At 37.9% G+C, this 24847-nt stretch overlaps 11 protein-coding genes and 1 non-coding gene across 14 annotated transcripts; 6 read left to right on the top strand and 6 right to left on the bottom strand.

The window, feature by feature from the left end:
• Positions 1-68: 68 nt before the first annotated feature.
• Positions 69-141, bottom strand: TRNAV-UAC. Its single transcript has one exon. It is a non-coding gene; the product is annotated as a tRNA-Val (tRNA).
• LOC9315283 (phosphatidylinositol:ceramide inositolphosphotransferase 3) lies at positions 79-2917 on the top strand. Of its 2 annotated transcripts, XM_021027893.1 has the most exons (12): positions 79-344; positions 451-509; positions 586-675; positions 917-1003; positions 1079-1147; positions 1243-1323; positions 1435-1506; positions 1608-1668; positions 1761-1863; positions 1943-2038; positions 2117-2163; positions 2659-2917. In XM_021027893.1, exons 2-12 carry the CDS (start codon positions 477-479, stop codon positions 2784-2786), a joined length of 867 nt encoding a protein of 288 aa, XP_020883552.1. In that variant the 5' UTR covers positions 79-344; positions 451-476; the 3' UTR covers positions 2787-2917. The 2 variants fall into 2 exon arrangements, with proteins under 2 accessions (XP_020883552.1, XP_020883551.1); XM_021027892.1 differs by having other exon boundaries at positions 79-509.
• On the bottom strand, positions 2893-4530 carry LOC9315284 (mitochondrial import inner membrane translocase subunit TIM10). Its single transcript, XM_002881010.2, has 6 exons — positions 4453-4530; positions 4316-4374; positions 4024-4076; positions 3457-3495; positions 3269-3338; positions 2893-3149 (listed from the first exon to the last, which is right to left on the bottom strand). Exons 2-6 carry the CDS (start codon positions 4358-4360, stop codon positions 3099-3101), a joined length of 258 nt encoding a protein of 85 aa, XP_002881056.1. The 5' UTR covers positions 4361-4374; positions 4453-4530; the 3' UTR covers positions 2893-3098.
• Positions 4531-4597: 67 nt separating this feature from the next.
• LOC9317124 (DNA-directed RNA polymerases I and III subunit RPAC2) lies at positions 4598-6112 on the top strand. 2 transcript variants are annotated; one of them, XM_021027897.1, is made up of 4 exons: positions 4598-4662; positions 4771-4896; positions 5557-5633; positions 5764-6111. In XM_021027897.1, exons 2-4 carry the CDS (start codon positions 4796-4798, stop codon positions 5952-5954), a joined length of 369 nt encoding a protein of 122 aa, XP_020883556.1. In that variant the 5' UTR covers positions 4598-4662; positions 4771-4795; the 3' UTR covers positions 5955-6111. The 2 variants fall into 2 exon arrangements, with proteins under 2 accessions (XP_020883556.1, XP_002879217.1); XM_002879171.2 differs by lacking the exon at positions 4598-4662 and having other exon boundaries at positions 4669-4896; positions 5764-6112.
• A 335-nt stretch (positions 6113-6447) lies between these two features.
• On the bottom strand, positions 6448-8689 carry LOC9315285 (tubulin beta-7 chain). Its single transcript, XM_021027891.1, has 3 exons — positions 8171-8689; positions 7736-8005; positions 6448-7318 (listed from the first exon to the last, which is right to left on the bottom strand). The coding sequence occupies exons 1-3, from the start codon at positions 8562-8564 to the stop codon at positions 6633-6635; spliced, it is 1350 nt and encodes a 449-aa protein (XP_020883550.1). The 5' UTR covers positions 8565-8689; the 3' UTR covers positions 6448-6632.
• Positions 8690-9136: 447 nt separating this feature from the next.
• On the top strand, positions 9137-12607 carry LOC9317125 (cytosolic enolase 3). Its single transcript, XM_002879172.2, has 13 exons — positions 9137-9358; positions 9438-9592; positions 9705-9879; positions 9963-10034; positions 10121-10237; positions 10377-10457; positions 10558-10634; positions 10756-10859; positions 11084-11182; positions 11284-11369; positions 11539-11625; positions 11747-11944; positions 12326-12607. Exons 1-13 carry the CDS (start codon positions 9254-9256, stop codon positions 12395-12397), a joined length of 1428 nt encoding a protein of 475 aa, XP_002879218.1. The 5' UTR covers positions 9137-9253; the 3' UTR covers positions 12398-12607.
• LOC110229071 (proliferating cell nuclear antigen 2-like) lies at positions 12459-13676 on the bottom strand. The gene is made up of 4 exons (XM_021027895.1): positions 13535-13676; positions 13129-13281; positions 12947-13047; positions 12459-12857 (listed from the first exon to the last, which is right to left on the bottom strand). Exons 1-4 carry the CDS (start codon positions 13650-13652, stop codon positions 12636-12638), a joined length of 594 nt encoding a protein of 197 aa, XP_020883554.1. The 5' UTR covers positions 13653-13676; the 3' UTR covers positions 12459-12635.
• A 116-nt stretch (positions 13677-13792) lies between these two features.
• Positions 13793-15289, bottom strand: LOC9315286 (proliferating cell nuclear antigen 2). Its single transcript, XM_021027894.1, has 4 exons — positions 14820-15289; positions 14460-14612; positions 14256-14353; positions 13793-14172 (listed from the first exon to the last, which is right to left on the bottom strand). Exons 1-4 carry the CDS (start codon positions 15136-15138, stop codon positions 13951-13953), a joined length of 792 nt encoding a protein of 263 aa, XP_020883553.1. The 5' UTR covers positions 15139-15289; the 3' UTR covers positions 13793-13950.
• A 445-nt stretch (positions 15290-15734) lies between these two features.
• Positions 15735-17947, top strand: LOC9317126 (zinc finger CCCH domain-containing protein 25). The gene is made up of 4 exons (XM_002879173.2): positions 15735-15958; positions 16240-16509; positions 16601-16824; positions 17004-17947. The coding sequence occupies exons 1-4, from the start codon at positions 15854-15856 to the stop codon at positions 17797-17799; spliced, it is 1395 nt and encodes a 464-aa protein (XP_002879219.1). The 5' UTR covers positions 15735-15853; the 3' UTR covers positions 17800-17947.
• A 172-nt stretch (positions 17948-18119) lies between these two features.
• On the bottom strand, positions 18120-19321 carry LOC9315287 (acyl-coenzyme A thioesterase 13). The gene is made up of 3 exons (XM_021029211.1): positions 19130-19321; positions 18679-18819; positions 18120-18557 (listed from the first exon to the last, which is right to left on the bottom strand). The coding sequence occupies exons 1-3, from the start codon at positions 19307-19309 to the stop codon at positions 18414-18416; spliced, it is 465 nt and encodes a 154-aa protein (XP_020884870.1). The 5' UTR covers positions 19310-19321; the 3' UTR covers positions 18120-18413.
• A 21-nt stretch (positions 19322-19342) lies between these two features.
• LOC9317127 (F-box/kelch-repeat protein At2g29830) lies at positions 19343-21115 on the top strand. Its single transcript, XM_002879174.2, has 2 exons — positions 19343-20810; positions 20889-21115. Exon 1 carries the CDS (start codon positions 19516-19518, stop codon positions 20779-20781), a length of 1266 nt encoding a protein of 421 aa, XP_002879220.1. The 5' UTR covers positions 19343-19515; the 3' UTR covers positions 20782-20810; positions 20889-21115.
• Positions 21116-22352: 1237 nt separating this feature from the next.
• Positions 22353-24005, top strand: LOC110229368 (F-box/kelch-repeat protein At2g29600-like). The gene is made up of 2 exons (XM_021029327.1): positions 22353-23674; positions 23773-24005. The coding sequence occupies exon 1, from the start codon at positions 22408-22410 to the stop codon at positions 23650-23652; it is 1245 nt and encodes a 414-aa protein (XP_020884986.1). The 5' UTR covers positions 22353-22407; the 3' UTR covers positions 23653-23674; positions 23773-24005.
• Positions 24006-24847: the final 842 nt, after the last annotated feature.

A 24847-nucleotide genomic window follows, 5' to 3' on the forward strand; every position in this document is an offset into this window, starting at 1 on the left:
CTAGTACATAACTCGTTGATCTCTTTCGTTGAAACCATAAAAAAAAAAAAAAAATCGTAAAAAAATAATGGTGCTGCCCAGGATCGAACTGGAGACCTTTTGCGTGTAAGGCAAACGTGATAACCACTACACCACAGCACCTTAATGTCAATCATTATCATTTAATTATATTAGTATTTAGGGTTAAGAGAAAAGCAATTGAGCGGTTACAGAATTGGCTCCGACAAGAATTGTTTTGCGTAGATTGCACAAAAAGTTGAGTCCTTTCTCCGACAAGACAAAGACCCATTTGAATCGATTCCTTAAAAATTATTGATTTGGGAATATATTTTGTGTCAATTCAGGTGAATCAAACTGGTTGGTCCGATTCCGGATTGTCCTCGAATTTGTTTCTGTGATCGAGTTCTGTTTTCTTACAAAAGCAGTTGCATTTTGATCTTTGCTACATAGATTAATGTTCATTCTCAATCTTAACCATGCCGGTTTACGTTGATCGCGAAGCTCCTAAGGTTTTTGTTTCTCTTTCTTTTCCTGCGTTTTCATAAAGGTTATAATATTTATGCGTCCATGGTTTTGTATGTGAAGCTATGGAGACGAATTTACTCAGAAGCAACATTAGAAGCTTCTCTTCTTGCTGAAAAATGGAAGCTTGTTCTTGCTGGACTTGCATTTCAGGTTCTATAGCTCCTTTCCTCCACCGAATTTACGGGTTTTAATGTTGGTTTAGGTCTATCTCGAGATGATTCATGCTTGGTGTTCAGGTTATAGTTTGTTGGTGGTATGATTAAAGCTAAGTTGTGATAGATCAATTACTGAATTTTGTTTCAGTAATTTGATTAAATGTTGGAGCTTTAAAGATATTCAGTTTATAAATCCTATTTCTATTGTCATTTGCTTTTGGTACCTCTCACATCAGTACCTTCATGGACTTGCTGCTCATGGAGTTCACTACTTACACCGACCTGGTCCAACGCTTCAAGATGCCGGTTTCTTTATTCTTCCAGTCAGTATGCTTGCTGTGACTTTTCTCATCAATTTTGTTCTGTATCATAGCTCTAATTTGTTTGGTAATCGGTAGGCGCTTGGGCAAGATAAGGCCTTTGTCAGTGAAACTGTGTTTGTCACTATCTTTGGATCTTTTGTATTAGTAAGTTTTTCTCTCTAAAGTATCTGTTTTTTTTTCCCTTAACTCGCTGTAACGGTCTAATGGCTCTAACATGCGGTTGTTTACCTTGATCGTAGTGGACCTTTCATCCCTTTGTTTCCCACACTAAGAAAATTTGTACAGTTTTGATATGGTGCAGAGTTTTTGTTTATTTAGCTGTAAGTATCATCACTTACACTACACTAATTCTTCTATTTGTACATACACAGAAGATAGAATCTGTTTTTATTTTAGTATTGCTGAAGTGGTTAAGCTTTTATATGTTTTAGGCTTCTCAAAGTCTGAGGATCATCACATTCTTTGCAACACAGCTTCCTGGGCCGAATTATCATTGTCGAGAAGTAAGATTCTCAGGACGTTTAGGCTTTCTTTGGTTTCTTAGTTGTGACTTTTTTCTAGCTATGTTTTGACTTTCTCCCTGCTCTATCAAATTATCTTTTAGGGCTCAAAGCTCGCCAAGATTCCGCCTCCAAAGAATGTTCTTGAAGTACTCTTGATCAACTGTTAGTTTGAATTGCATCTTTTTGCAAATTTTTAGTTGGTACAGAATAACTCATAAAGTGGCATTTGATTAAGGTTTGTGTTCAAAATGCAGTTCCTGATGGAGTGATATATGGTTGTGGAGATCTAATATTTTCATCACATACAATTTTCACCTTGGTCTTTGTACGCACATATCAAAGATACGGCATACGAAGGTTCTGTCTCGTATATCGTTCTACAGAAGTTCATAATGTTTCACAAGATTCTTACATCTCATGTTTGTAAAATTCCCAGGTGGATCAAGCATCTGGCTTGGCTTATGGCAGTTATACAGAGCCTATTGATTATAGCATCAAGGAAACATTACACAGTTGACATTGTTGTTGCATGGTCAGAAAAAAGAAGAAATCAATTATCTTTTTTTCGCAAAATTGAATCGTTGAATTATCTCAACATTTTCTTCTGCAGGTATACTGTGAACCTTGTGATGTTCTACGTTGACAGTAAATTGCCAGGTAAGTTTCCTCAAGAACTCATCATTCTCCCAAAAGATAACAAAACCATTCTGCAATTTCTACTCCCAATTTAGTTCCTATAGTCATCTATCTTGGCCAAAACTTGAGACTGCTATCTGTTTCCATACTTTGTGTCAATCTGAAATGGTTGCCCTGTTACTTACCCACCCAAAAGATTAGATCATTACAGTGCTAACAATGTAGTAACTGGCTCAGATTTGGCCAGATCATTCTTAGTTTAGTTTTTGCTATTGCCTGAAACAGTATAAACCCAATACAGGTTTTGGTCAATCTTGTAGTAAACTGAAATGGTTGCCTGTTACTTACTCATCTTTTATCATTAGAATGCTAAACAATGTGGTAACTGTTCTCAGATTGCCAAACCGTTTCTTAACTTATTCTCTGCTATCCACCCAAAAGAGTATATTATTATTATGACCCCAACATAAGTTTTGGTCAATAAGTTAAGAAATTGTTAACATATTCTTATTACAGAAATGGCAGAGCGTTCTAGTGGACCTTCTCAGACGCCTTTACTTCCACTGAGCACAAAGGACGGTAACAAGAGCAAAGAAGACCATCAAAGACTTCTAAACAAGACCAATGTAGCAGATGAGCTTTGATCTTAATGTTTGTCATAAACTTTCTTTGCTTTAGTGCTTTAGGATACACAGTTCTCTTAGTTCTTCATCTCTCCAATGTAAAAATACAAATTATACAACTCATTAATGTTTTGTGATTTTCAATTTTGTTATTTCATTTCACCCCTTTAGTAATAATGGGTTCACAGGGAATTGCATAATTTTGTCTAAATCAGAGCCAAAAATGTGATGCAATTTTCTTCACAATAAAAACAAGATTGCCTTAAGCTTTAGAAAAAAACAAAGAACAGAGTTTTGTTCCCTCCAAGAGCTTTTGGTCTATAATAATTGCCTTTAAACTGGAGGCTTGCCAGCACTTAGAAGCTGTCCAACCATTCCATTTACCTGGAAACGAGTTTAATGAGTAAAAGAACATAAGTATATGAATTTGAATAATGGTGGTCAACTATTAGAAGATTTGAAGTATTAAAATTGTTAATTGCTTTGAAGTATCATAGCCTTACCTGCCAGTACTTGGAAACACAACGGTCGATGCAACTATTCTCGCCCATGTTTAACTCAGCTTCCTTGTACCTGGGAATCAGATTGATATTAGGCAAAGAATCTCAAAACTGGTGCAACTGACTAATCTCTCAGCTAATAAAGGTTTCCATGATATCATTAGAGAACATCAAAAAGAGAAATCAATTACCTTTTATCCACACATTTATTAAAGCATGTTTGAGCAAGCCTGCATTACAAGAACAAGGCCTATCAGAAGGATACACAAAAAAAAGATGCGACATTCTGCATAATCACAATGGACCAATCACCACTAATTTAGTATGTCAAACAAAGTATATCAGGATGAAAGGAAACACATATAAAGATGTGACTTTCTTCATAATCTCTAACCCAAGGAATCACATTGAAAATTAACAGAACACCATCAAACCATATGTTATCAAAGTCTAATCTCTACATAACAGCGGAATACATGTGCACCTAAATCGAGAATTCCTCATAAAAAGATTATAGATTTCATCCTCAAGATAGGCAGTGTAACGGTTTTCGGCATAACAGCAGTCACAAACTTATACTCCTCTAGCTATATATCACTATTTGAACATAAAAGAGAAACCCCAAACAATGTGATCAAAACAAATTCAAACCAAGAACAGATTAGCAATCAACAGTAAGAGCATCAATCTCTAATCTTATACGAGAAAATCGAATTTCATTACGAAAAATAAACCAAATGAGTCTTATAATTCAGTACTTGTTAAAGAGTTCCACCCGATACTCCATCTCCGTTTGTGCCATACTAAACGCCTGATTCAAATCCCAAGAGACAAAAAAGCAAAATGAGAAACTTGAGAACACCAATCCAAATCTAATAAATGGCTTAAAGATCTGAATCAAGATACAATTCAACACTAAGCATTGCTAAAACATTGAAACCTATATGTCATCACAGAGACAGCTAAAAAATTAAGCTTCCATTGTCTAATTAGATCAAAGATCGGAGCTTTACGATGTAATAACAACAAATGACGAGAAAAAAACCGAACCTGTTCCTTAGTAACGCCGGCGGGAATAGGACTAGGAGAAGCCATTCTTTTAGCTGTACCTGAATACAAAATTAAAGATTCGTAAAAATCGAAACTTTATAATTCAAGACTTGAATTTGAAGATCAAAAATCCTTACTTTCTCAAATGGTTTTGTTAGAGAGGTCAAGAACACAACAAAGGGTTCTCTTTTGCTACACAGCCGAATTAGGGTTTAAGAGACATTAAACGCCACGTCATCAATCGAAGGGTATATATGTAATTACGCTAAAATATCGGAGCTTCTCTTACGACTAAAAAAGTCGCCGACTAATGGAGCTTTTAGGGTTTTAGCAAATTTCTATTGGAGGTATCATCTATCTTACTCTCACAACTCTTTTTTGGAGAAATTTTCTTCAATTTCGAATCTTTCTTTGTGGGTTTGTTAAACTATTCAAAGATTTTGATTTTGAGTTAGGTATTGAGTAACAATAAGGTGAGATATGGAGCACGGTTCGTTCACGAATGATAGTCATGCTTCGTTTACTTTATCGGAAGAAGATCACACACTTGCTAACGCTGTTAGATTCGTCTTAAACCAAGAGTTAGTATCTTCTTTTGAATCCTTTTGAATCTGTTGTGTATATAGAAGAAGAAGCCATACACTTTCACAGTTAGCTTTATAGTCTCATACTTAGTTCTTGACTCTCAAATTCTTATTATTGACTTCATAGTTTCTCTCATTAAGAATTAATCTCTTACCTCTCTGTACCATAGCTGCCGGTTTTGTTTTTAGTTCGAATTATTGTTTGAACAATCAGTGTGCACTTTGTATGTGTATGCCTTTATAATGTGATTGTGAAGTTGAGTTCGATTCAATGTTGGTCACATTATTGGTTAAAAGTAGTCTAGAATTAGCTCCTAAATATCCCAAAGTAATAAGCTTTTAGGTCAAAATAGATATTTTACAGACTTTATTGTTCCGATATGTTTCGGAGGATGAGTTCGGTCCATTAGGTTCGCCATTATATTGTGATTGTGAAACTTGAGTTTTACAAAAGTGTTGGTTTGCATTAATGTTATGTTGTTTAGAGATTCTCATTGTATGCTAAAACGTTTCGAATGATTCTGAAGAAAAGGTCTTTACTTGATATTCAATGAATGCCATCTTATCTTATCATTGTGGTTGATATGCTGCACAAGTATGCTTGTGTGCAGACAATGATGATCATGTCACTAACCAGTACTGTTTTTAATTCTGCAGTCCGAGAGTAACCGTGGCTGCATACACCATCCCACATCCTTCCCTTGAACAGGTCAATATCCGGGTCCAGACAACAGGTACTGGTTTTCAAAACTCTGTTCATCAGAGTTAAGCTATATGTTCTTTCTTTCTTTCTGGATAACTCTTATCAGAGTTTTTTTTGTCTGTGTCTAACAACATAAGACTTGTTGGCTCTGTGATTTTTAGGTGATCCGGCAAGGGAAGTTTTCAAAGATGCATGTCAAGAACTTATGCAAATGAACAGACATGTGAGAAGCGTTTTTGATAAGGCTGTTACTGAGTATAAGGCTGCTAAAAAGCTAAAGGAGGAGGCTGAAGAAGAAGAGCTTAAGAGGCAGAGGGATCTATTTGGGTCCATGGACATTGAAAGCAACTGATTTTATAAAATTAACAATTGTATTTTCTCTAAGGAGTTTTATACTGTTTTTTTTTTTATCTTAAAATTCAGATTTGTCCTTAAAATTGACTCTAATTCGCAATCCATATCCTTTCTAATAATGTAATTAAGGGCCAAGGGAAAGGCCTTTCCTTCTCCGCGCCCGCCCACGCTTCGCTGAATTCGACTTATTTTAAGAGCAATGTTAATGTAAGTCCCCATTTATTTAATAGCGCCTGGGCAAGTTTGATCGAGGATTGGAGAGGTACTTCAGTAGCCAAATGGTCTAGTCTCTGCCGGAGAACAGCAGCTAAGAAGAAGGGGTGACGGACTTGATTATGCCGGGCATCTGCACACCACCATACTGTATGATGCGATAGCAGATATAGCCCTGATCAGGCGGATTCTCACTCTTTTAAGCAAGAAAATTTTAAAATACTACTTGCTTGTCTTCATCGAATTCATAATTCACAAACAAAAATAACAATGATATGGAACAAAGAAAATAATAATATGGATGATTCTTGATTTAGCAAAATAAAATTGATAAATCCTCTTAGCCTAGGCAGAGTATCATAACTAATAACGCAAGCAATAGTTACAGAAACTATAAAAACTTAGTAGAAGAAAGTAAACAGCAACAGGAAGTTGAGGTGTTGTTTTATGTTCTGTTTCTTCTTCAATAACCTTCTTCTTGCTCGTACTCAGCTTCTTCGTCTTCATATTCTCCTTCTTCATCAGCCGTGGCATCTTGATACTGCTGATACTCAGAGACAAGATCGTTCATGTTGCTTTCAGCTTCAGTGAACTCCATCTCATCCATACCTTCACCTGTGTACCAATGTAAGAAAGCCTTTCTCCTAAACATAGCAGTGAATTGTTCGCTGACACGCCTGAACATCTCTTGAATCGATGTCGAGTTACCGATGAATGTTGAAGCCATCTTCAGACCAGTAGGGGGGATGTCACAGACGGTTGATTTGACATTGTTTGGGATCCATTCCACAAAGTAGGAGGAGTTCTTGTTCTGAACGTTCAGCATCTGTTCATCGACCTCCTTGGTGCTCATCTTGCCACGGAACATGGCTGAAGCAGTGAGATAACGACCGTGTCTTGGGTCAGCAGCACACATCATGTTCTTGGCATCCCACATTTGCTGAGTCAGTTCTGGGACAGTGAGGTTACGGTACTGCTGAGATCCACGAGAGGTGAGAGGAGCAAATCCCACCATGAAGAAGTGAAGACGAGGGAATGGGATCAGGTTCACAGCTAGCTTTCGCAGATCAGAGTTCAGTTGACCAGGGAACCTAAGACAGCAGGTCACACCAGACATGGTTGCAGAGATCAAGTGGTTCAGATCACCAACTGCACAATTCAGTAAACAAACAAAGAATATGAGTTAAGTTTCAAAGTATGTATAAAAGCATAAAGGAAGAATCTCACTCTTATCACATCTGCAAATCCATGTTCAAATTTAAGCATTTGGCATCATACTACTAATTAATAACTAAGCATCAATCAAGAAAGCACAACCACAGCGACAGAGTAACAATCAAGAAAATAGCACAACCAAAGCATTTTACGATTAGAATGAAGAAAACTGTGATCTAGACGTTGAGAAGACTAATCTCACTATGGTCACATCAGCAGACCCATGTTCAAATTAAAGCATAACACACCATACTAATCAATAACTAAGCATTCAAACAAGAAAACAATAAACCACAGGGACAGATACAGTAACAATATTGAAACTTAATCAAAAAAGATTGTGATACTTACAACTTGGAGTGCTAAGCTTGAGAGTACGGAAGCAAATGTCATACAATGCTTCGTTGTCAAGAACCATACACTCATCAGCGTTCTCAACAAGCTGGTGCACAGATAGTGTTGCATTGTATGGCTCAACAACAGTGTCAGACACCTTAGGAGATGGGAACACAGAAAAAGTCATCATCATACGGTCAGGGTACTCTTCCCTGATCTTTGATATCAACAAAGTTCCCATTCCAGAACCAGTTCCTCCTCCTAAGGAATGGCACACCTGAAACCCTGTAGATCCAAACAACCAAAACCATAAGCAAACGAATACAAAACCCTAATCCGTAATTCCACGATTCAAAATCAGAAATCTAAACCTAAAACAATCAATCACTACCAATAATCAACCTAAATTACAGATCTAAAACCCTAAGTAAGGGACAAGGATTCAAATACCTTGAAGGCAGTCACAATTCTCAGCCTCTTTGCGAACAACATCAAGGACCGAATCAATAAGCTCAGCACCTTCGGTGTAATGACCTTTAGCCCAGTTATTCCCAGCACCGGACTGACCAAAGACGAAATTATCCGGACGAAAGATCTGACCATAGGGACCAGATCTAACACTATCCATGGTTCCAGGCTCCAAATCCATGAGAACGGCACGTGGAACATACCTTCCACAACTCGCCTCGTTGTAGTAGACATTAACCCTCTCAAGCTGCAAATCGGAATCTCCGTGGTACCTTCCCGTCTGATCAATCCCGTGCTCGAGATTAACCACTTCCCAGAACTTGGAACCGATTTGGTTTCCGCATTGACCTCCTTGGATATGAAGAATCTCACGCATCTTCGCTCACAGAGAAGAAAACCCTAAAACTGGATCTAAAGAGAGAGAGAGATTTTGAAAAAGAGAAAGAAGAAGTAGAGAGGATCTTTTTTTTTTATGAGAGAGAGAGAGGAAGAGGAGGGTCCATTTATAAAGAAAAGGAGGTTTTAACGGCTAATATTTGGTAATTCAAAATCAAATCGACGGTTGAGATATTGCCACGTAAATCGAGGTGGCAACGGGTGGCAAAATTCAAAAATTAATGGCTCGTGAATAAAAAGTTTTTAATCTTTTTTTTGAATTTCGTAAAAATCTGTTTGTGTGAATGACAGCTGGATTCCATTAAGGAGAGCAGTTACTAAAACGACGCCGCACGTGCTTTGTGAAGAGATAAAAAGCCGTTCCAACCTGGCAATCGCACGTGAGAGACTTCTTATGGGCCCAAAAATGGGCCGCTTTTACTCTTTTCAAATCTGCATGACCAAGAAACGGAGTGATGTTCTGTAGCGAAATCCTCAGACGGCAAGCATGTTTAAGTAAAGTGAAACGTCATCGTTTTCTGATTGAATATGCTTATTGGATCCTGAACCGGAGCCTGAACCAAAAAAATACAGTCAATCGGAAAATGAATTTCAGATTCAAACTTGTTCATCGAAATTTTTCTTGAAGATTCGAATCGGAGAAGTCAGTGGAAGAGGAAGAAGAAGAAGATGTCTGTGCAAGAGTATTTAGACAAGCACATGCTTTCTCGGAAAATCGAAGACGCCGTTAATGCCGCCGTTAGGGCTAAAACCTCAGATCCCGTTCTCTTCATCGTAAGTTTCCTTCGAATTTTCCAGTGAGATTTTGTATTCGTCATTTGTACTCATTGAATCTTCAATTGGAAAAGTGCAGGCGAATCATATGAAGAAAGCTGTATCATCGGTGATAACGAAGGTTAAAGCACGACAGATCCTTGATAGCAGAGGAATTCCAACAGTTGAAGTTGATCTTCACACTAACAAAGGCGTTTTTCGTGCTTCTGTTCCCAGTGGTGATTCTTCTGGAACGTGAGAATTCTTCTTACTCTCTTCTCTTGTTGTGATGGTGATGAATGAGTTTTATTTGAATTTTGTTGATGCATGGTCCTGACATGAGGAAATTGGTTTACTGGTTTTCAAGGTATGAAGCTATTGAGCTACGTGATGGAGACAAAGGAATGTATCTTGGAAATAGTGTGTCTAAAGCTGTTAAGAACATTAATGAAAAAATTTCAGAGGCGTTGATTGGTATGGACCCTAAACTTCAGGGTCAGATAGATCAGGCTATGATAGATTTGGATAAAACTGAAAAGAAGGTAGGTGGGAACTCTTTATTAGGATTGTAACTAGTTCATGGATCAATGTTCCTTATGATTAATTTGATTTGAATATCCTGCAGAGTGAACTTGGTGCTAATGCTATACTTGCTGTGTCAATTGCGGCATGCAAGGCTGGAGCTGCTGAGAAAGAAGTATGAAATCTTCACAACATTTTCTCTTATCCTATGTATTTTATGCCTACTTTAGTTTGGAGATTTTGATTGAAGTTATATATCAGGTCCCTCTGTGCAAGCACCTTTCTGATCTCAGTGGCAGAGCAAACATGGTGTTACCTGTACCTGCGTTCACTGTTTTGAGTGGCGGGAAGCATGCTTCGAATACTTTTGCCATTCAGGTATTCAACATTAAGTTCACTATTAACTTTTCTGTTCTACCTCTTTCTCATAATCTTTTGTCATATTTTAGTCTTGCTCCTCAAAGTTCTTCAAGAATGCTTTTGGGTTTCAAGTAATTTCATTCTCATATATTGTTAGGAAATTATGATTCTCCCAATTGGAGCAAGTAGATTTGAGGAGGCCCTGCAATGGGGATCTGAGACATATCATCATTTAAAGGTCAATTTTCAAAGATAAATGGCTTTCTGGAAGTTACTTTTCTATTTGCATCCGTAAATTTGTGTATAAGGTGAGAATGATCTTTTGCTGTTTACGGCAGGCTGTCATTGCAGAAAAGAATGGTGGTTTGGGATGTAATGTTGGTGAAGATGGTGGCCTTGCTCCAGATATCTCGAGGTACGTATATTTTTCCTCTCTGATGCTAATCTCCTTGCATCTGTAGATTGTCAAAACTGAAAAAACCATGTTATGGTTTGATGGCTTAGTGCCTAATATGTGTAATTGCAACTGTATGCAGCCTCAAGGAAGGTTTGGAGCTTGTAAAAGAAGCTATCAACCGAACAGGGTACAATGATAAGATAAAGATAGCCATTGATGTTGCCGCCACTAATTTTTGTTTAGGTAATTTTCTGCTTCCTGGCTAACTGTTTTTTTGCGGCTTCTTGTAGTCATGGATAGTCTTGGTTTGGTTGTGGGCATTGTCATTCACAATTGGCTAGTGACATGAAAAAGATATTAAATCATCAAATGTGTAACCTATCAGTATCTTGCTATTGCAAGTTTCAACTATGTTTTACGTTTTTGTGTATTTATCTTACCTTGTGGAACTGTTCTTTCCTGAACAGGTACCAAGTATGATCTAGATGTCAAGTCTCCAAATAAATCTGGGCAAAATTTCAAGTCAGCGGACGATATGATAGATATGTACAAAGAAATTTGTAATGGTATGTCTGTTCTCGTCTGAACAATATTTTTTGCATTTATTTTAGTACCCTTGCAGTATTTTAACGACCGGATTTTCTGTTTGGTCTCCTTGTGGGTTTAGAGTATCCAATTGTGTCTATCGAAGACCCTTTTGACAAGGAGGACTGGGAACACACCAAGTATTTTTCCAGTCTTGGAATATGTCAGGTCCAACTCGGTTCCCCTACTAAAAACAGTTCACATAGATTTTGTGTTCTTTCAGATCACACCGTCTTCTGATTCTTTTCACATAATCAAATGTCTAAAGAGAGAGACCCTTAAATCTTCTTGTACAATCATTTTCCTTGTCTAAATTCTCAGTGTTAAACTCTTGCAGGTGGTAGGTGACGATTTATTGATGTCAAATTCAAAACGTGTTGAGCGTGCCATACAGGAGTCTTCTTGTAATGCTCTTCTTCTCAAGGTATATCGTCTGTGCTAATTTTGTTTATCATAAATACTATGTATAGCCTGTGTTCGTATTGTATGATTGATACGCTACTGCCTAAGAACGACAAAGACATAATGTGCATACGGTGATACAGGTGAATCAGATTGGTACAGTAACAGAAGCCATTGAAGTAGTGAAAATGGCAAGGGATGCCCAGTGGGGTGTGGTGACATCTCATAGATGTGGAGAAACAGAGGACTCTTTCATCTCTGACTTATCCGTGGGTCTCGCAACAGGTGTGATAAAAGCTGGTGCTCCTTGCAGAGGAGAACGTACTATGAAGTATAACCAGGTCTCGATCTTTTTCAAAACTAATATCCTCAGCGCCCCTTATGCGATAACTAGAACATGATAAATTACGTGGAGTAACCTGCATTGGAATTTTGGAGCATAGAAAAAACTCTTTCATCAGCTTATTTTTAGTTTTTAAGTAGCCAAGTTATGTTGTGATGCGACTCTTTAGCGACCTAGGCTTAAGTTTCAGTTCTTTAACTTTTGGATAGTGCAGGCTTAGATTGTTACTAGATACAATTATTTCCCTCATTGGGTAATGATTGACTTTGGAGCAACCATGTACATTTAGTTTCTAGATAGAGTTCTCATTTCGTGTTTAGTGATCACTGTAGAAAGTACTTTATTAAAAAGCTGAATCACAGTTGAAATGTTCCTGTAGTTGCTACGGATAGAGGAAGAGCTCGGGGATCAAGCTGTGTATGCTGGAGAAGATTGGAAGCTATCTCTCTAAACAAATGCACATGTGATATAATTGTTACACTTCTCGTCTTACTTCATTGTTCTCTAGTCTATTTCTCACGCAGACAAATTCTGTGTCTTGAAAGTTCAAATTTTTTGTTTTTTTGGCCAAATTTCAGAACAAACAGAACTAAAGAGTGTTAAACAGGTTTTTTCCAAATTGTAAAAGCACCCAGAAACATCAATCAACACTAGTTCGTGAGGTTGCAGAAGCCACAAACAAAGGTGTTTTAGGGCTTTGTGTCTTCTTTTTCTTCAATCTTACACGCCAAATAGTATCGAATGTAACCCATCGCAGCCACCTTGTACTCCACCACGATTGGTAGCTCCGAGGACAATCTGATTGTCACAGTTTCTGACAATGGAGTTGCCTTTGTGAAGAGATTCATGTACCTCAATGCAAATGAAAGCGAAACAGGCTCGTTCATCTCTATCACAATAGCATCTTCAGGCTGCAAAGACACACAAACAATAGGCCATTTCAACATTGTATTGGACAGATTATAACAAAAGCTTTAGATAACTTGTTTACTATTCATACTTTGTCCACATTTGTGTTCTGCCTCAGTACAATGTTCGCTGTCCCGATATCACTTTCTGTTGAAAACCTCACCCTTTCTTTTGTCATCACAGAGATTACAACTGCAATCAAAGCCAGATTTATTGTTTTTATATAAAAATAGAAACAACATTACAGTTACATAGAACAGTCCACTTATCTACCTGTGTCACCGAAACTACCTAGATCTTTGCATATCCTGGAAAATTCACCAGAGGGCATTCTCACAATTGAGTGGTACTCAGGAACTGGTATACCTATATGCACACTGACAATACCCATCAGCTTCAGCTCAAAGTCTGCTATCTTGTCTTGTGCTGCATCATCAGTTCATTCAAATCATAAGATTATACATGTTTATAACATAGTCTGCATAAAAGTTCTTCTGTTTTCTTTTTCTAAAGTCTAAATCAAGAAACCTTATTCACTTTTACACTATAGATTTCAAGATACGGACTTCAATATTCTCAACATTCTAATTGTAGGTTATGGCAAATGAAACCTATAATTTAGCATCATAATCATCGACAACAAATACAAAATTCTAACAAACATGAATCGAGAACTTACTGGAACTCTCGAACATGAAGGTGACGGTGTCGCTGCCACCATCAGCTTTGATAGTGATGATGTCATTTTTCCCAGCACATTTCAGCAACTTGGACATGCTATCAAGTTTCATCATCATGAAGATGTACTTATCGCACGTGGAGGCAATCTCTCTAAACAAAAGCACATGTAATATATAACTGTCACATTTCTCGTCTCACTTCATTTCTCAGTCTTATTTTTCACGCAGACAAATTTCTTCAAATATTACAGATGAAAAGAGTTATAACAAGCTTTTTCAAATTGCAATAAGACAAACTGACATTTGATTATCTAGTTTACCGTTGCCTTAACATAGTAAATCCAGAAAACAACTGAATCAAGACAGACATTTCAACAAAAGGACTTAAACGAAAACTAAAAAACATTCATCATTATTAGGGCTTAGTGTCTTCTTCTTCTTCAATCTTAGGCGCCAGATAGTATCGAATGTAACCCATCTCAGCAACCTTGTACTCCACCACAACCGGTAACTCAGAGGACAAACTGATCGTCACAGTTTCCGACAATGGAGTAGCCTTTGTGAAGGAGTTCATGTACCTCAATGCAAATGAAAGCGAAACAGGCTCGTTCATCTCTATCACAATAGCATCTTCAGGCTGCAAAAACACAAGGTCACTTCAACATTGTATTGGACAGATTATCAAACAAAACTCTCTAAATGACTTGAGATTGTTCATACTTTGTCGACAGTAGTATTCTGCCTGAGTACAATGTTTGCTGTCCCGATATCACCTGCTGTTGAAAACTTCACCCCTTCTTTTGTCACAGAGATCACAACTGCAAAATCACAACATCAAAACCAGAATCATGATTAGATAAAACTCAAAACACCATTACAGAATTCTCACTGTGACACACCAACAGAAACAAACAGTTCATTTACCTGTATCACCAATACTACTGAGATCTTTGCATATCCTGGAAAATTCTCCAGAAGGCATTCTCACAATTGAGTGGTACTCAGCATCAGGTATTCCTAAATGCTCACTGTCAATATCCATCAGCTTCATCTCAAAGTCAGCAATCTTGTCTTGCGCTGCATCATCATCAATACACTCAAATCATGAGACTATGTACACTAATAACATAGTCAACATAATATTAAGTTCTTCTGTTATCTTTCTCTAACTCAAGCAACTCTATTCACTTTCAAACTACAGTCTTTAAGCTACACAAACTAAAGAATCAGATCACAAATAGCCCTAACAAACAAAAATCGATTAGGGTAAAATGAAGAACTTACTGGGACTCTCAAACATGAACGTCACAGTGTCGCTACCATCATCAGCCTTGATGGTGATGATATCATCATTTCCAGCACATTTCAGCATCTTGGACATATTACCAAGATTCATCCCCATGGAAAGATTCCTATCGCACCGATAATGCTCAAAACCTTCAGATCTCAGCAAAAGAGACACCAACGCGACGTGGCTCGAATCCATAGCTTGAAGCGAGAACCCTGTGCTTGAACAGTCGAAGTTCGCATCGTTCACAAGATCTTTGACCGCTTCTAGAACCTTCTTTAGTAGAGAACCTTGAACTAAACGAAGCTCCAACATCTTCTGGGAAATTATCGAAAGCTTAGAGTGTGAATTGAACGGTTAGGGTTTTTTAGGGTTCTTGAAATTTCTGAGAGGAGATTGCAATTGTAGCGGGAATTGATATTATAAGCCGAGATTTTGTGGCGCCATTTAGCAATTTTAGGGTATTTTTGTTCCCGCCTATGTGACGACGAATTATCACCTTCACTTTAAGCTTTCTTTTTTATTGGTTTAAAATGGCCCAAACAAACATTCGGCCCATAACCAGCCTGTAATACTTAAAGGGCAAAGACTAATTAATTAAAGTTTTAGTACGGTTTGATTCAATATCATTATTTTTGAAATCTGGATTAAACCTGGATCTCTGGTCGAAGGGTCGGTTCAGTGCGGTTTTATTTTGGTCTACATTTCAATATCCTGTTTTTCGGTATAAGATAAGAACGTCTTTATTTGATAATCTCTATTAAATTTGTTTTAATTTCTGATTACTTCAATTCAATTTCGAATTTTCGCATCTTAAACTTCAAATTGGTTTTTAAATCATTTAAAAAAAATTAATAGTGGTTCAGATCGGTTTACTACGAGAAAGAAAAAGAAGATATTTTTGACGATATTTTTAATATTCCCGAAAAATTCGAAACGAGAGCAAATCTGCTCTTCTGGTAAAGCTTCTTCGTGTTCGAGACTGAAGAAGAAATCGAGAAAATCATTGAGGAAGGAAGAGAATTAAGTAATGGCGCATAGAATACTGAGAGATCACGAGGCTGATGGATGGGAACGTTCTGATTTCCCAATCATCTGCGAGTCTTGTCTCGGTGACAATCCTTACGTGAGAATGGTAAATTCTTCGCTTCCTATGTTTCTCCTCAAACAAATTCGATTTTTTTTGCCTTAAGCTTGATTGGTTTTTTAGAAAACTCCTGAATCTTCATTAAGATCGCTTTACTTTATCCATTTTCGTGCTCGTTTGATGATTTTATGTTTCTTAGTGTTGAAGCTTAGTGATTTGGGATTTTAGGGTTTATGCAATATAGTATTGATTACTGTGTGTCTCATGTTATGCCTGGTAGTGATGTGCTTTCATGTTTGATTGATGTATTGTTGTTGTTTTGTATGCAGACAAAGGCAAATTATGATAAGGAATGCAAGATCTGTACTCGGCCTTTCACGGTATTCAGGTGGCGACCTGGCCGAGATGCGAGATACAAGAAGACTGAAGTTTGTCAGACATGTTGCAAGCTGAAGAATGTGTGCCAAGTTTGTCTCTTGGATCTTGAGTATGGTCTTCCGGTTCAAGTCAGAGACACGGCACTCAACATTAGTACTCATGATTCTATCCCAAAAAGTGATGTGAACCGCGAGTTTTTCGCTGAAGAGCATGATCGAAAGGTATATTTGAGTATTGATTGGTTTGAGATTTGGCTATACAGTTGCTCGACTTTATAATGGTTTATTGAAATGATATAGTATTCTTATGCAGACAAGAGCTGGACTAGATTATGAGTCTTCTTTTGGGAAGATTCGACCTAATGATACCATCCGTATGCTTCAAAGGACAACGCCATATTATAAAAGGAATCGAGCACATATTTGTAGTTTCTTCATTAGGGGAGAGTGTACAAGAGGTGATGAGTGTCCATACCGTCATGAGATGCCTGAAACAGGGGAGTTATCCCAGCAGAACATTAAAGACCGATACTATGGGTAAACATACTTCTAACTTTCGTTTTGTTTTGAGTATAATAATGTTGAGTTACTCATTAATCTCTTGCTTTGGTATATCATGAAAGAGAGTTATGAACATCAGTTTGTGTGGCTGAATTGCGTCTCATATTGGCTGCTATTTTGGAACCATTTTCTCATTTATTCTTCACATCCTGCAGTGTAAATGATCCAGTTGCGTTGAAGTTACTTGGCAAGGCTGGTGAGATGGGCACTTTGGAATCTCCAGAGGATCAAAGCATCAAAACGCTTTATGTTGGTGGCCTAAACTCGAGAGTCCTTGAGCAAGACATTCGCGATCAATTCTACGCCTATGGAGAAATCGAATCCATTAGAATCTTGGCTGAGAAAGCGTGTGCGTTTGTCACATACACAACCCGAGAAGGCGCAGAGAAAGCAGCAGAAGAGCTCAGTAACAGGCTAGTTGTCAACGGTCAGAGGCTAAAACTCACATGGGGAAGACCTCAGGTTCCCAAACCTGATCAAGATGGTTCTAACCAACTGGGCAGTGTGGCTCATAGTGGTTTACTACCTCGAGCAGTTATATCTCAGCAACAGAATCAACCTCCAATGCAGCAATACTATATGCACCCACCACCACCACAACCTCCTCATCAAGACAAACCCTTTTACCCATCAATGGACCCTCAGAGAATGGGTGCAGTCATTTCGTCCCAAGACAGCGGTTCAAGCACCATTGACAACAGAGGAGCTTCTTCTTCTTCTTACTCGATGCCACAACATGGCCACTATTCGCAGCACCAGCCATACCCACCACCACCATATGGAGGATATATGCAGCCACCTTACCAGCAGTATCCTCCTTACCAACATGGCCCACCGCAAGCTGCTCATCCTTCCCCGCAACAACCGGTTCCTGGTTCAAGGCCCAATGCTCCTCCTCCAAGTTCAGTCGCTGCTCCACCACCTGACTCTGTGTCTGCAGTACCTTCATGATCCTCTCAGCAATCTGCTGATGCTGCTGTTACCACTGGATCGACTCAATAGAAATCATTGTCCATTTAAAAATGTACTTCAAATTTCTGGCTACATCTGCCTTCCGAATTTTTGCTTATGTTATACAATTAGCTTCCTTTTTTTTTTTTTTTTTTTTTTTTTTTTGGACAAACAATTAGCTTCCTATGCATCGACAATTCTTGCTCAGCAATTTGTTTGTGTTAAATTTTATGATGGGAGTAAATGAAGAGAATTTTCGACTCTTGTTGACAGTATAATTCTGATAATTTAACATACATTAAAGCCAAGATGAAACCATAGACAACAAAATCTCTTGAAGCTTCTTCAAATTCCTCTTTAAATCACAACTTTCAATGTCGTATAGATGAGACAGATTACCATCCTCATCAACATAAATATCACAGTTACTGAATGGTGGTTCGGTTTGATCTTTATAAGCTATGTACAAAGGTTTTACATTCACAACCTGAAAGAACAAACGAACTAACAAATCCCAAACCAAATTTACCTACCATAATCCTATTACTGAAAACAGACATAACAGTGATGAAACACTTAAAGATGAGTGTTATAGTGCCAAAAGAAAGTTGGACTCAGAGCTTACTAGCTTGTCTACCAAACATAGAATGTCGACCTTCCGCTATAATCTCTCCGGTCATCTTGTTTCTGACAACAACGATCGTTCCTTTATAACCTCCTCTCTCTCCTAACAATCTCGAAGTTATCTCCAACTCCTCCTGAAAATATATTCCCATTTCAATATCATCTCTCTCTATATATATCCCTTTCTATGACTTCCAGCAAATCATATGAATTTAGCAAACAAACAGTCCCAAGTAAAGATTTGAGCAGACTTACACCAAGCTTAGCTTTTGAAAGGAATGCAATAGACATGTCCACTGAAACACTCATAGGTAAACCTTCGACATGTACAAGTGCTCCACCAACTTCATCCACAAGATTTGCAATCGCACCATTTGCTAAATTCCCTTCTCTGTCCTGCCATTTATCAAAACCTTAAAAGATCAACACCATCTCAAAGAAAAAAAAAATCAAGTCCAAGAACCTATATTTATCTACTTGATTCTGCTCAAGTTTCACACAAATGACTTAGTGGAGAATTGATAAACCAATGCCAAGATCTTTTACCAATGGTTTGATCAATCCCATTGAACCTCAAATTATCCATTTCCAAAACCCTGTCACGCTACTTCTACATACTAATCTAGGTTTCTCATCAACCTACCTCTTCTAAAATCTAATTTTCCCAGAAATTGAAACTACAGACATCGGATTGAGGAAGACGAACCGTCAAACGAAGAGGGACCTTGAAATAGCAGGAAATGAAACCAGGTTCGACTCGGCTGACTCGGATTCCTCTGAGACTAAAGTCCTCATAGAAGCTTTTTCCTTTCCCTAAGAACTCTTCCACTCGCGGTGCCTCATCGCTTAGTTGCAGATACTCCCTAATTTTCTCCATCATCGTCATCAACTTCCAATTTTTTTTTGGATAAATAAACAAATTAATTATTCATATTTTCAGGTACTTTGTTTGGGCCTTAGGCCCAACTTTTGCAATCGTTTATACGACGTCGTTAGTGTTTCGTTATTATAAATACAAGAGCATTTTTTTCTCAAATTATCAATTTCAAACTCACTTTTCAGTTAATTCGTTGCTGCTGACGTCACACGGCGATGGTTTTCCTCTCTGAAACTTCCGACGACGGATCTAATGGCGGCGATCCAACCAAGAATCTGCAAGAAGATAATCAAAACGAGAATCCTCAAGAAGTAGAAGAGCTACATAACGAGAATCCTCCGATTCCTCAAGAAGAAGAAGAGATACATAACGACAATCCTCAAGAAGTACTAGAAGAGAATCTTCCGATTCCTCAAGAACTCCCAATAGATATCATCGTGAGCATCGTCGCTCTTATCCCAAGATGTCATTACCCGTCGCTATCTCTCGTCTCCAGAGCCTTTCGTCAAGTAATCACTTCGCATGAACTCTACCTAACGCGCTCGAACCTCGGCTTCACCGAACCGGTTCTTTATGCGTTCATCGGATTCCCACCGTATATTCCTCCAAGCTGGTTCTTTCTTCGTCGGAGCAACTTAGGATTCCCATTACAATTACGCATAATCCGTTCACTTCCTCCAATGTTTCCTGCAGCTGCTGTGGTCACCATCGGATACAAGATCTACTTAATGGGTGGTTATAATTCCCTCGTCGAATATCGACCCGTATCGACTGTGGTTGTCATCGATTGCAGATTCCATACGTGGGGCTATCTCCAGAATATGCGAAGGGCTCGTTACCATGCAGCAGCCGGAGTATTTGACGGAAACATTTACGTAATCGGAGGCTGCAAGAAAAGAGATGATGATTGGGTCGAAGTGTTCAATGTGACGACTGAGACTTGGGCAACTGTGCCTAGTCAATGCCCTGAAGATGCTAGTGAGAATGGAGAGTTTATTACATATGTGGTGATGCAGGGGAGGATTTTCACTTTGGAGCTTGGGGGTTGTTTGGCTTACGAACCAGTACAAGGTTTATGGCAGTCATGGGGAGTATTAAGTGAGTTGATGAGATTTTGGCACCCGTCGTCGTCTTGTGTGGTTGGAGATTTGTTGTATGCACTTGATCTTACGTGTTCTCGTGGACATCCGATAGTGGTATATTATCCGAATGAATTGGTTTGGAGACCTGTGCAGGGTGTATATTCTTATAATTTGCCTATTCTGAGTTATAATTGGTCTAAGATGGCGAATTTTGGTGGGAAGTTGGTGATTTTGAGTGGTGGCTATTCTTTGTGGTTTAAAGATATTTGGTGCATAGAGATTGCGTTGGAAATACGTCAAGGAAATCAGATTTGGGGGGTGGTTGAATCAATCTCGCTTGTGTTTAGAGACGTGATGATGGCGCCTTCCATTGAGCTTTGTCGAACTGTTACTTTTTGATGATTCGATCGTGGCGGGTGGTTTATGTGGTGAGTTTGGACTATTGTTGATGAATTTATGTTGTTTCTTGAGCCTCAAGTCTTAGTTAGGCTTTCGTGAATATGCAGGTGAAGGATCTTTTATTACATCTACTGTTTTAGGAGCTTGTTGATATCAGAGCAACTATGGAGGAAAAGATGTTCAGAAGCTGTTATATCTGACACCTTAAAGAGTAACTCGTCTTTCTTTACCTTTGTGCACAATAGGCCGTTCTTGTTTTAGCCTTGAGTATAGTTCTTAAGCTAGTGTAAAATAGGCCATTCTTGTTTTAGCTATATATACTCTGTTTTTTTGTGCAATTGCACTAATATAACGAAACCTATTCTGCTTCTATACCATATGAGAGCTGAGAGAAAATATGAAATTTTGGTATAGAGATGACGCAAAATATAGTGATTTAGTTGACCGGTGGTTTTGTCTTTATGGGTAACTAAAAATATCGAAATGAGAAATAATACGAAGTCCTGAAGCTATCTATAGGCCATTATCTTGTGCACAATAGGCATTATCTTGTTTTACGAAACTTTTTGAAATGCATCTTTACTTAATTAGCTATCTTCTGGGGTTATTCACAAGGTCGAACAAATTCAAAATTGACTGAGTTTCTTCTAGTAATTCTGATATTCACCAAAAATCGTTACAAGAACTGAAATGGTTAAATCGACACTGATCCCTCACTATAATCTCTTTAATTCTCTCATAGATCTGAGATATTAGCTTAGCAACTGAATGACAATCTCCACGCACCCTTAAATTATCTATAACCCAAATCAGTCCACAGTTAATCTTCATCATTGATCTGCACAACCTTGTGACAGCTATGGTTATTGGTTCGTAACCATTCTATTCCAATCTCTCCATAATCGAATAAAGTAAAACAGCCAAAGGCATTGAGATTACCGGAATCTTCGTACCATAGAATCAGGTGTACACGCCATTTGAAAGACAAATTAGGGTTTCTAAGGTGAGAGAACAAAGAGACGTGACTCACACGTAATCACGTTGAGTGTTGTTTCATTGATTTTTTTATAGAATTTTTTCATTGGTGAACTTTTTATTAAGGCACAACACTTTAAAGAAAACAAAAAAAAAAATTTGAAATCAGTGTTTAAAATAATAATAAAAAACTTTGCTGATATAGTTTTTCAAGGAAAAAAATCACATGCAATTTTTTTTTTAATTGCATTTTTTTCAAATGTGTTTAGGACACTTTAGATATATAAGAATCTTGTTGTTTGTTTTTCGTAAAAAAAAAAGGTGAAAGTAGGTGAAGAAAAAACATTATAAAAAAAACTAATGTTTGAACGAGATTTAAGAATAAGAAGAAAAATGATTAAATATAATACAAAATACCATTTTCGATTTTTTTTTAATGATGCACACATTAAAACAAATAAAAAAAGGCTGTCAAAAAAAAAAAAATAATAATAAAAAATAAAAATAAAAAAAGAAGTATCTGAAAATCCGTAAACTCAGAGTATTTATGTACTCATTATGGATTCATTATAAATACTCAACATCTTTTTTCATAAGTCCAAATTAGTCTTGCTTTCCGTTCTAATTCGTTGCTGCTGAAATCACACAGCGATGGCTACAATCTCTGAAACTTCCAACGACGGTTCTAACGGCGGCGATCCAAACATGAAACCCGAAGAATCCCACAAGAACCCGCAAGAAGAAGAAGAAGAGAATCAAAACGAGAACCCGAAAGACGAAAATCAAGAAGACGATCATCAAGAAGAAGAAGTAGAGAATCTTCCTCCGATTCCTCGACAAATCCCACTAGAACTAATCGAAAAAACCATCGCACCCATCCGGAGATGTCATTACCCGTCGCTATCTCTCCTCTCTAACGCCTTTCGTCAAGTAATCTCTTCGGAGGATCTCTTCCAAACTCGCTCGCGCATCGGTTTGACTGAACCGGTTCTTTATACCTTAATCTCGTTCCCACCTTCTGATCCCCCAAGATGGTTCATTCTCCATCGGAGCAACGTCTCTCTAAAACTGACCAGAGTCACTTCTCTTCCTCCCATGTTTCGTGGATGCACTACCGTCACAATCGGACACAAGATGTACGTTATGGGTGGATGCAGGTCCTCCTCAAATCGACCAGTAAAGACTGTGTTCGTCATCGATTGCAGATTCCATACGTGGCGCTATCTCCCAAATATGGAAAGGGCTCGTTGCTACGCAGCCTCCGGAGTGATTGACGGACAGATTTACGTTGTGGGAGGTTGCACGAAACGACATGATGATTGGATCGAAGTGTTCGATGTGACGACTGCGACTTGGGAAACTGCGCCTGGTTTAGTATCCTCCCTTGCTAGGTCGCGTGCAAAGTTTGATGTACATGTGGTTTTGGATAATATGATTTACATTTTGGATGGTGAACATTGTTTGGGTTACAATCCAAGACTACGTAGATGGGAGACTTGGGGATTTGAAAGTCTGCAGTGGTATTTCTGGCACGCGTCTTGTGTGGTTGATGATTTGTTGTATGCCGTTGTTCCTAACTCGGTTCTTGGATCTCCCATTGTCGTGTATGATCCAAGGAAAATGGCTTGGAGACCTGTCTATGGTGTAGATTACTTACCTAATCTCGTTTATAGTGAGTCTAGATTGGCAAATTTTGGTGGGAAGTTGGTGATTTTGGGATGTTATCAAAGCCGGGATAGATTTGATTGTTACGGGGAAGTAAATGTTTGGTGCGTAGAGGTTGCATTGGAAAAACGTGAAGATGGTAATATTTGGGGGAAGGTCCAATCACTCTCGCTTGTGAATAAATTCCGCAAGTCTCCTTTCTTTGAGCTTTCTCGAACTGTTACGGTTTGATGATTCGTGTTGCAGTTGCAAGGTATGTTAATCTTTGATGAGTATTGACTATTGATGATGATGATGGTTATGATGTTTTCTTGAGCCTCAAGTCTTAGTTAGGGTTTCGTTAACTTGCAGGTGAAGGATCTTTCTTACATCTACTGTTTTAGCAGCTTGTTGATATGAAGCAAAAAAGTGGTGCAGAAGCTGTTTTAGCTACTTATCTTTTTATCTCACATTAAAGAGTACTCTTTAACAGAATTAGCCTTGTGTAGATTTCTTAAGCTGTGTATAAGTAGGCAGTACTTTTAGCCTTTATACAAAAACTCTTACGAAACTTGTGTAATGCATCAGTCAGTTAGTTCTTTTTACCATATGAGCGATATGAAACACTGGTTTAGAGATTAGCAAAACGAAGTGATTTAGTTAACCGGTGGGTTTGACTTTATGGGAAATTACAATGTCAAAGTGCAGATAGTACAAAGTCCTGATTGTTTGTACTTTGTATATCTCTTACCAAAATCTTAACATTAAAAGACCCACTGTGCATCAGTGCATGCTTCAAGTATATGAGCAAAATGAGTGAATTAATTCTTTGACCAACTATTTTTGGAAAAATTATATATAATATTTCCCTGAAAATAAAACTTCTATTGAAAAAAACTTGAAAAGAAAAGCAAGTAAAGATCCCTAACAATTCAACCTATTTTCGAATGAGTCACATTGTGATTATTCACACCTTTTATAATTCAATACAGCAGATTTTTAGTAGGTAAAGAAAAACACATTACAAAAAAAAATGATAATGTATAACGAACGAGACTTAAGAAGAAGAAAAATGATTTAATACAAAATATCTTTTTGGAATTAAAAAAAAAACTTTTTTTGAAATGAAGTTTCTGAATGCGTTACGTGCAATGAGAGATACCTAGAGAAATGACATTTTGGTTTCCTTACAAATACCCAATCAACATTTCTTTTTAATCTTTCAGTTAATTCGTTGCTCCTACTAATTAACGTCACACGGCGGCGATGGTTTTACTCTCTGAAAATTCCCGGCGGCCCTAATGGCGACGATCCAAACAATAATTTAATAATCTAGAATTGTCCAACAAAGCTATATTAATATTCTAGTCTTTCATACATGTTAATTTTTAATATGGTTTTCGATGTTAATATTTGCTAAATAGTATCTATTGGTTAAGGGATCCCT

The sequence above is a fragment of the Arabidopsis lyrata genome (assembly GCF_000004255.2).
Source record: "Arabidopsis lyrata subsp. lyrata unplaced genomic scaffold ARALYscaffold_4, whole genome shotgun sequence".
NCBI lineage: Eukaryota > Viridiplantae > Streptophyta > Magnoliopsida > Brassicales > Brassicaceae > Arabidopsis > Arabidopsis lyrata.

Bases quoted from the DNA above. Each gene is read 5' to 3' on its own strand.
- LOC9315283 (XM_021027892.1), top strand. From the start codon at position 477: ATGCCGGTTTACGTTGATCGCGAAGCTCCTAAG. The intron at 676-916 runs GTTCTATAGCTC...CTCTCACATCAG, and splicing joins TTGCTGGACTTGCATTTCAG to TACCTTCATGGACTTGCTGC. The intron at 2,039-2,116 runs GTCAGAAAAAAG...TTTCTTCTGCAG, and splicing joins GTTGACATTGTTGTTGCATG to GTATACTGTGAACCTTGTGA.
- LOC9315284 (XM_002881010.2), bottom strand. From the start codon at position 4,360: ATGGCTTCTCCTAGTCCTATTCCCGCCGGCGTTACTAAGGAACAG. The intron at 3,496-4,023 runs GTACTGAATTAT...CTTGTAATGCAG, and splicing joins CGGGTGGAACTCTTTAACAA to GCTTGCTCAAACATGCTTTA. The intron at 3,150-3,268 runs GTAAGGCTATGA...ACTCGTTTCCAG, and splicing joins GTGTTTCCAAGTACTGGCAG to GTAAATGGAATGGTTGGACA.
- LOC9317124 (XM_021027897.1), top strand. From the start codon at position 4,796: ATGGAGCACGGTTCGTTCACGAATGATAGTCATGCTTCGTTTACTTTA. The intron at 4,897-5,556 runs GTTAGTATCTTC...TTAATTCTGCAG, and splicing joins AGATTCGTCTTAAACCAAGA to TCCGAGAGTAACCGTGGCTG. The intron at 5,634-5,763 runs GTACTGGTTTTC...TGTGATTTTTAG, and splicing joins TATCCGGGTCCAGACAACAG to GTGATCCGGCAAGGGAAGTT.
- LOC9315285 (XM_021027891.1), bottom strand. From the start codon at position 8,564: ATGCGTGAGATTCTTCATATCCAAGGAGGTCAATGCGGAAACCAAATC. The intron at 8,006-8,170 runs GTATTTGAATCC...TTGGATCTACAG, and splicing joins GAATTGTGACTGCCTTCAAG to GGTTTCAGGTGTGCCATTCC. The intron at 7,319-7,735 runs GTAAGTATCACA...TGAATTGTGCAG, and splicing joins CAAGCTTAGCACTCCAAGTT to TTGGTGATCTGAACCACTTG.
- LOC9317125 (XM_002879172.2), top strand. From the start codon at position 9,254: ATGTCTGTGCAAGAGTATTTAGACAAGCACATGCTTTCTCGGAAAATC. The intron at 10,035-10,120 runs GTATGAAATCTT...GTTATATATCAG, and splicing joins CTGGAGCTGCTGAGAAAGAA to GTCCCTCTGTGCAAGCACCT. The intron at 10,238-10,376 runs GTATTCAACATT...ATATATTGTTAG, and splicing joins CGAATACTTTTGCCATTCAG to GAAATTATGATTCTCCCAAT.
- LOC110229071 (XM_021027895.1), bottom strand. From the start codon at position 13,652: ATGATGATGAAACTTGATAGCATGTCCAAGTTGCTGAAATGTGCTGGG. The intron at 13,282-13,534 runs GTAAGTTCTCGA...CTGATGATGCAG, and splicing joins CTTCATGTTCGAGAGTTCCA to CACAAGACAAGATAGCAGAC. The intron at 12,858-12,946 runs GTATGAATAGTA...GTGTCTTTGCAG, and splicing joins AGAACACAAATGTGGACAAA to CCTGAAGATGCTATTGTGAT.
- LOC9315286 (XM_021027894.1), bottom strand. From the start codon at position 15,138: ATGTTGGAGCTTCGTTTAGTTCAAGGTTCTCTACTAAAGAAGGTTCTA. The intron at 14,354-14,459 runs GTAAATGAACTG...GTGATTTTGCAG, and splicing joins CAGTAGTATTGGTGATACAG to TTGTGATCTCTGTGACAAAA. The intron at 14,173-14,255 runs GTATGAACAATC...GTGTTTTTGCAG, and splicing joins AGAATACTACTGTCGACAAA to CCTGAAGATGCTATTGTGAT.
- LOC9317126 (XM_002879173.2), top strand. From the start codon at position 15,854: ATGGCGCATAGAATACTGAGAGATCACGAGGCTGATGGATGGGAACGT. The intron at 15,959-16,239 runs GTAAATTCTTCG...TTTTGTATGCAG, and splicing joins ACAATCCTTACGTGAGAATG to ACAAAGGCAAATTATGATAA. The intron at 16,510-16,600 runs GTATATTTGAGT...ATTCTTATGCAG, and splicing joins CTGAAGAGCATGATCGAAAG to ACAAGAGCTGGACTAGATTA.
- LOC9315287 (XM_021029211.1), bottom strand. From the start codon at position 19,309: ATGACGATGATGGAGAAAATTAGGGAGTATCTGCAACTAAGCGATGAG. The intron at 18,820-19,129 runs GTTCGTCTTCCT...GATAAATGGCAG, and splicing joins AGGTCCCTCTTCGTTTGACG to GACAGAGAAGGGAATTTAGC. The intron at 18,558-18,678 runs GTAAGTCTGCTC...ATATATTTTCAG, and splicing joins TTTCAAAAGCTAAGCTTGGT to GAGGAGTTGGAGATAACTTC.
- LOC9317127 (XM_002879174.2), top strand. From the start codon at position 19,516: ATGGTTTTCCTCTCTGAAACTTCCGACGACGGATCTAATGGCGGCGAT.
- LOC110229368 (XM_021029327.1), top strand. From the start codon at position 22,408: ATGGCTACAATCTCTGAAACTTCCAACGACGGTTCTAACGGCGGCGAT.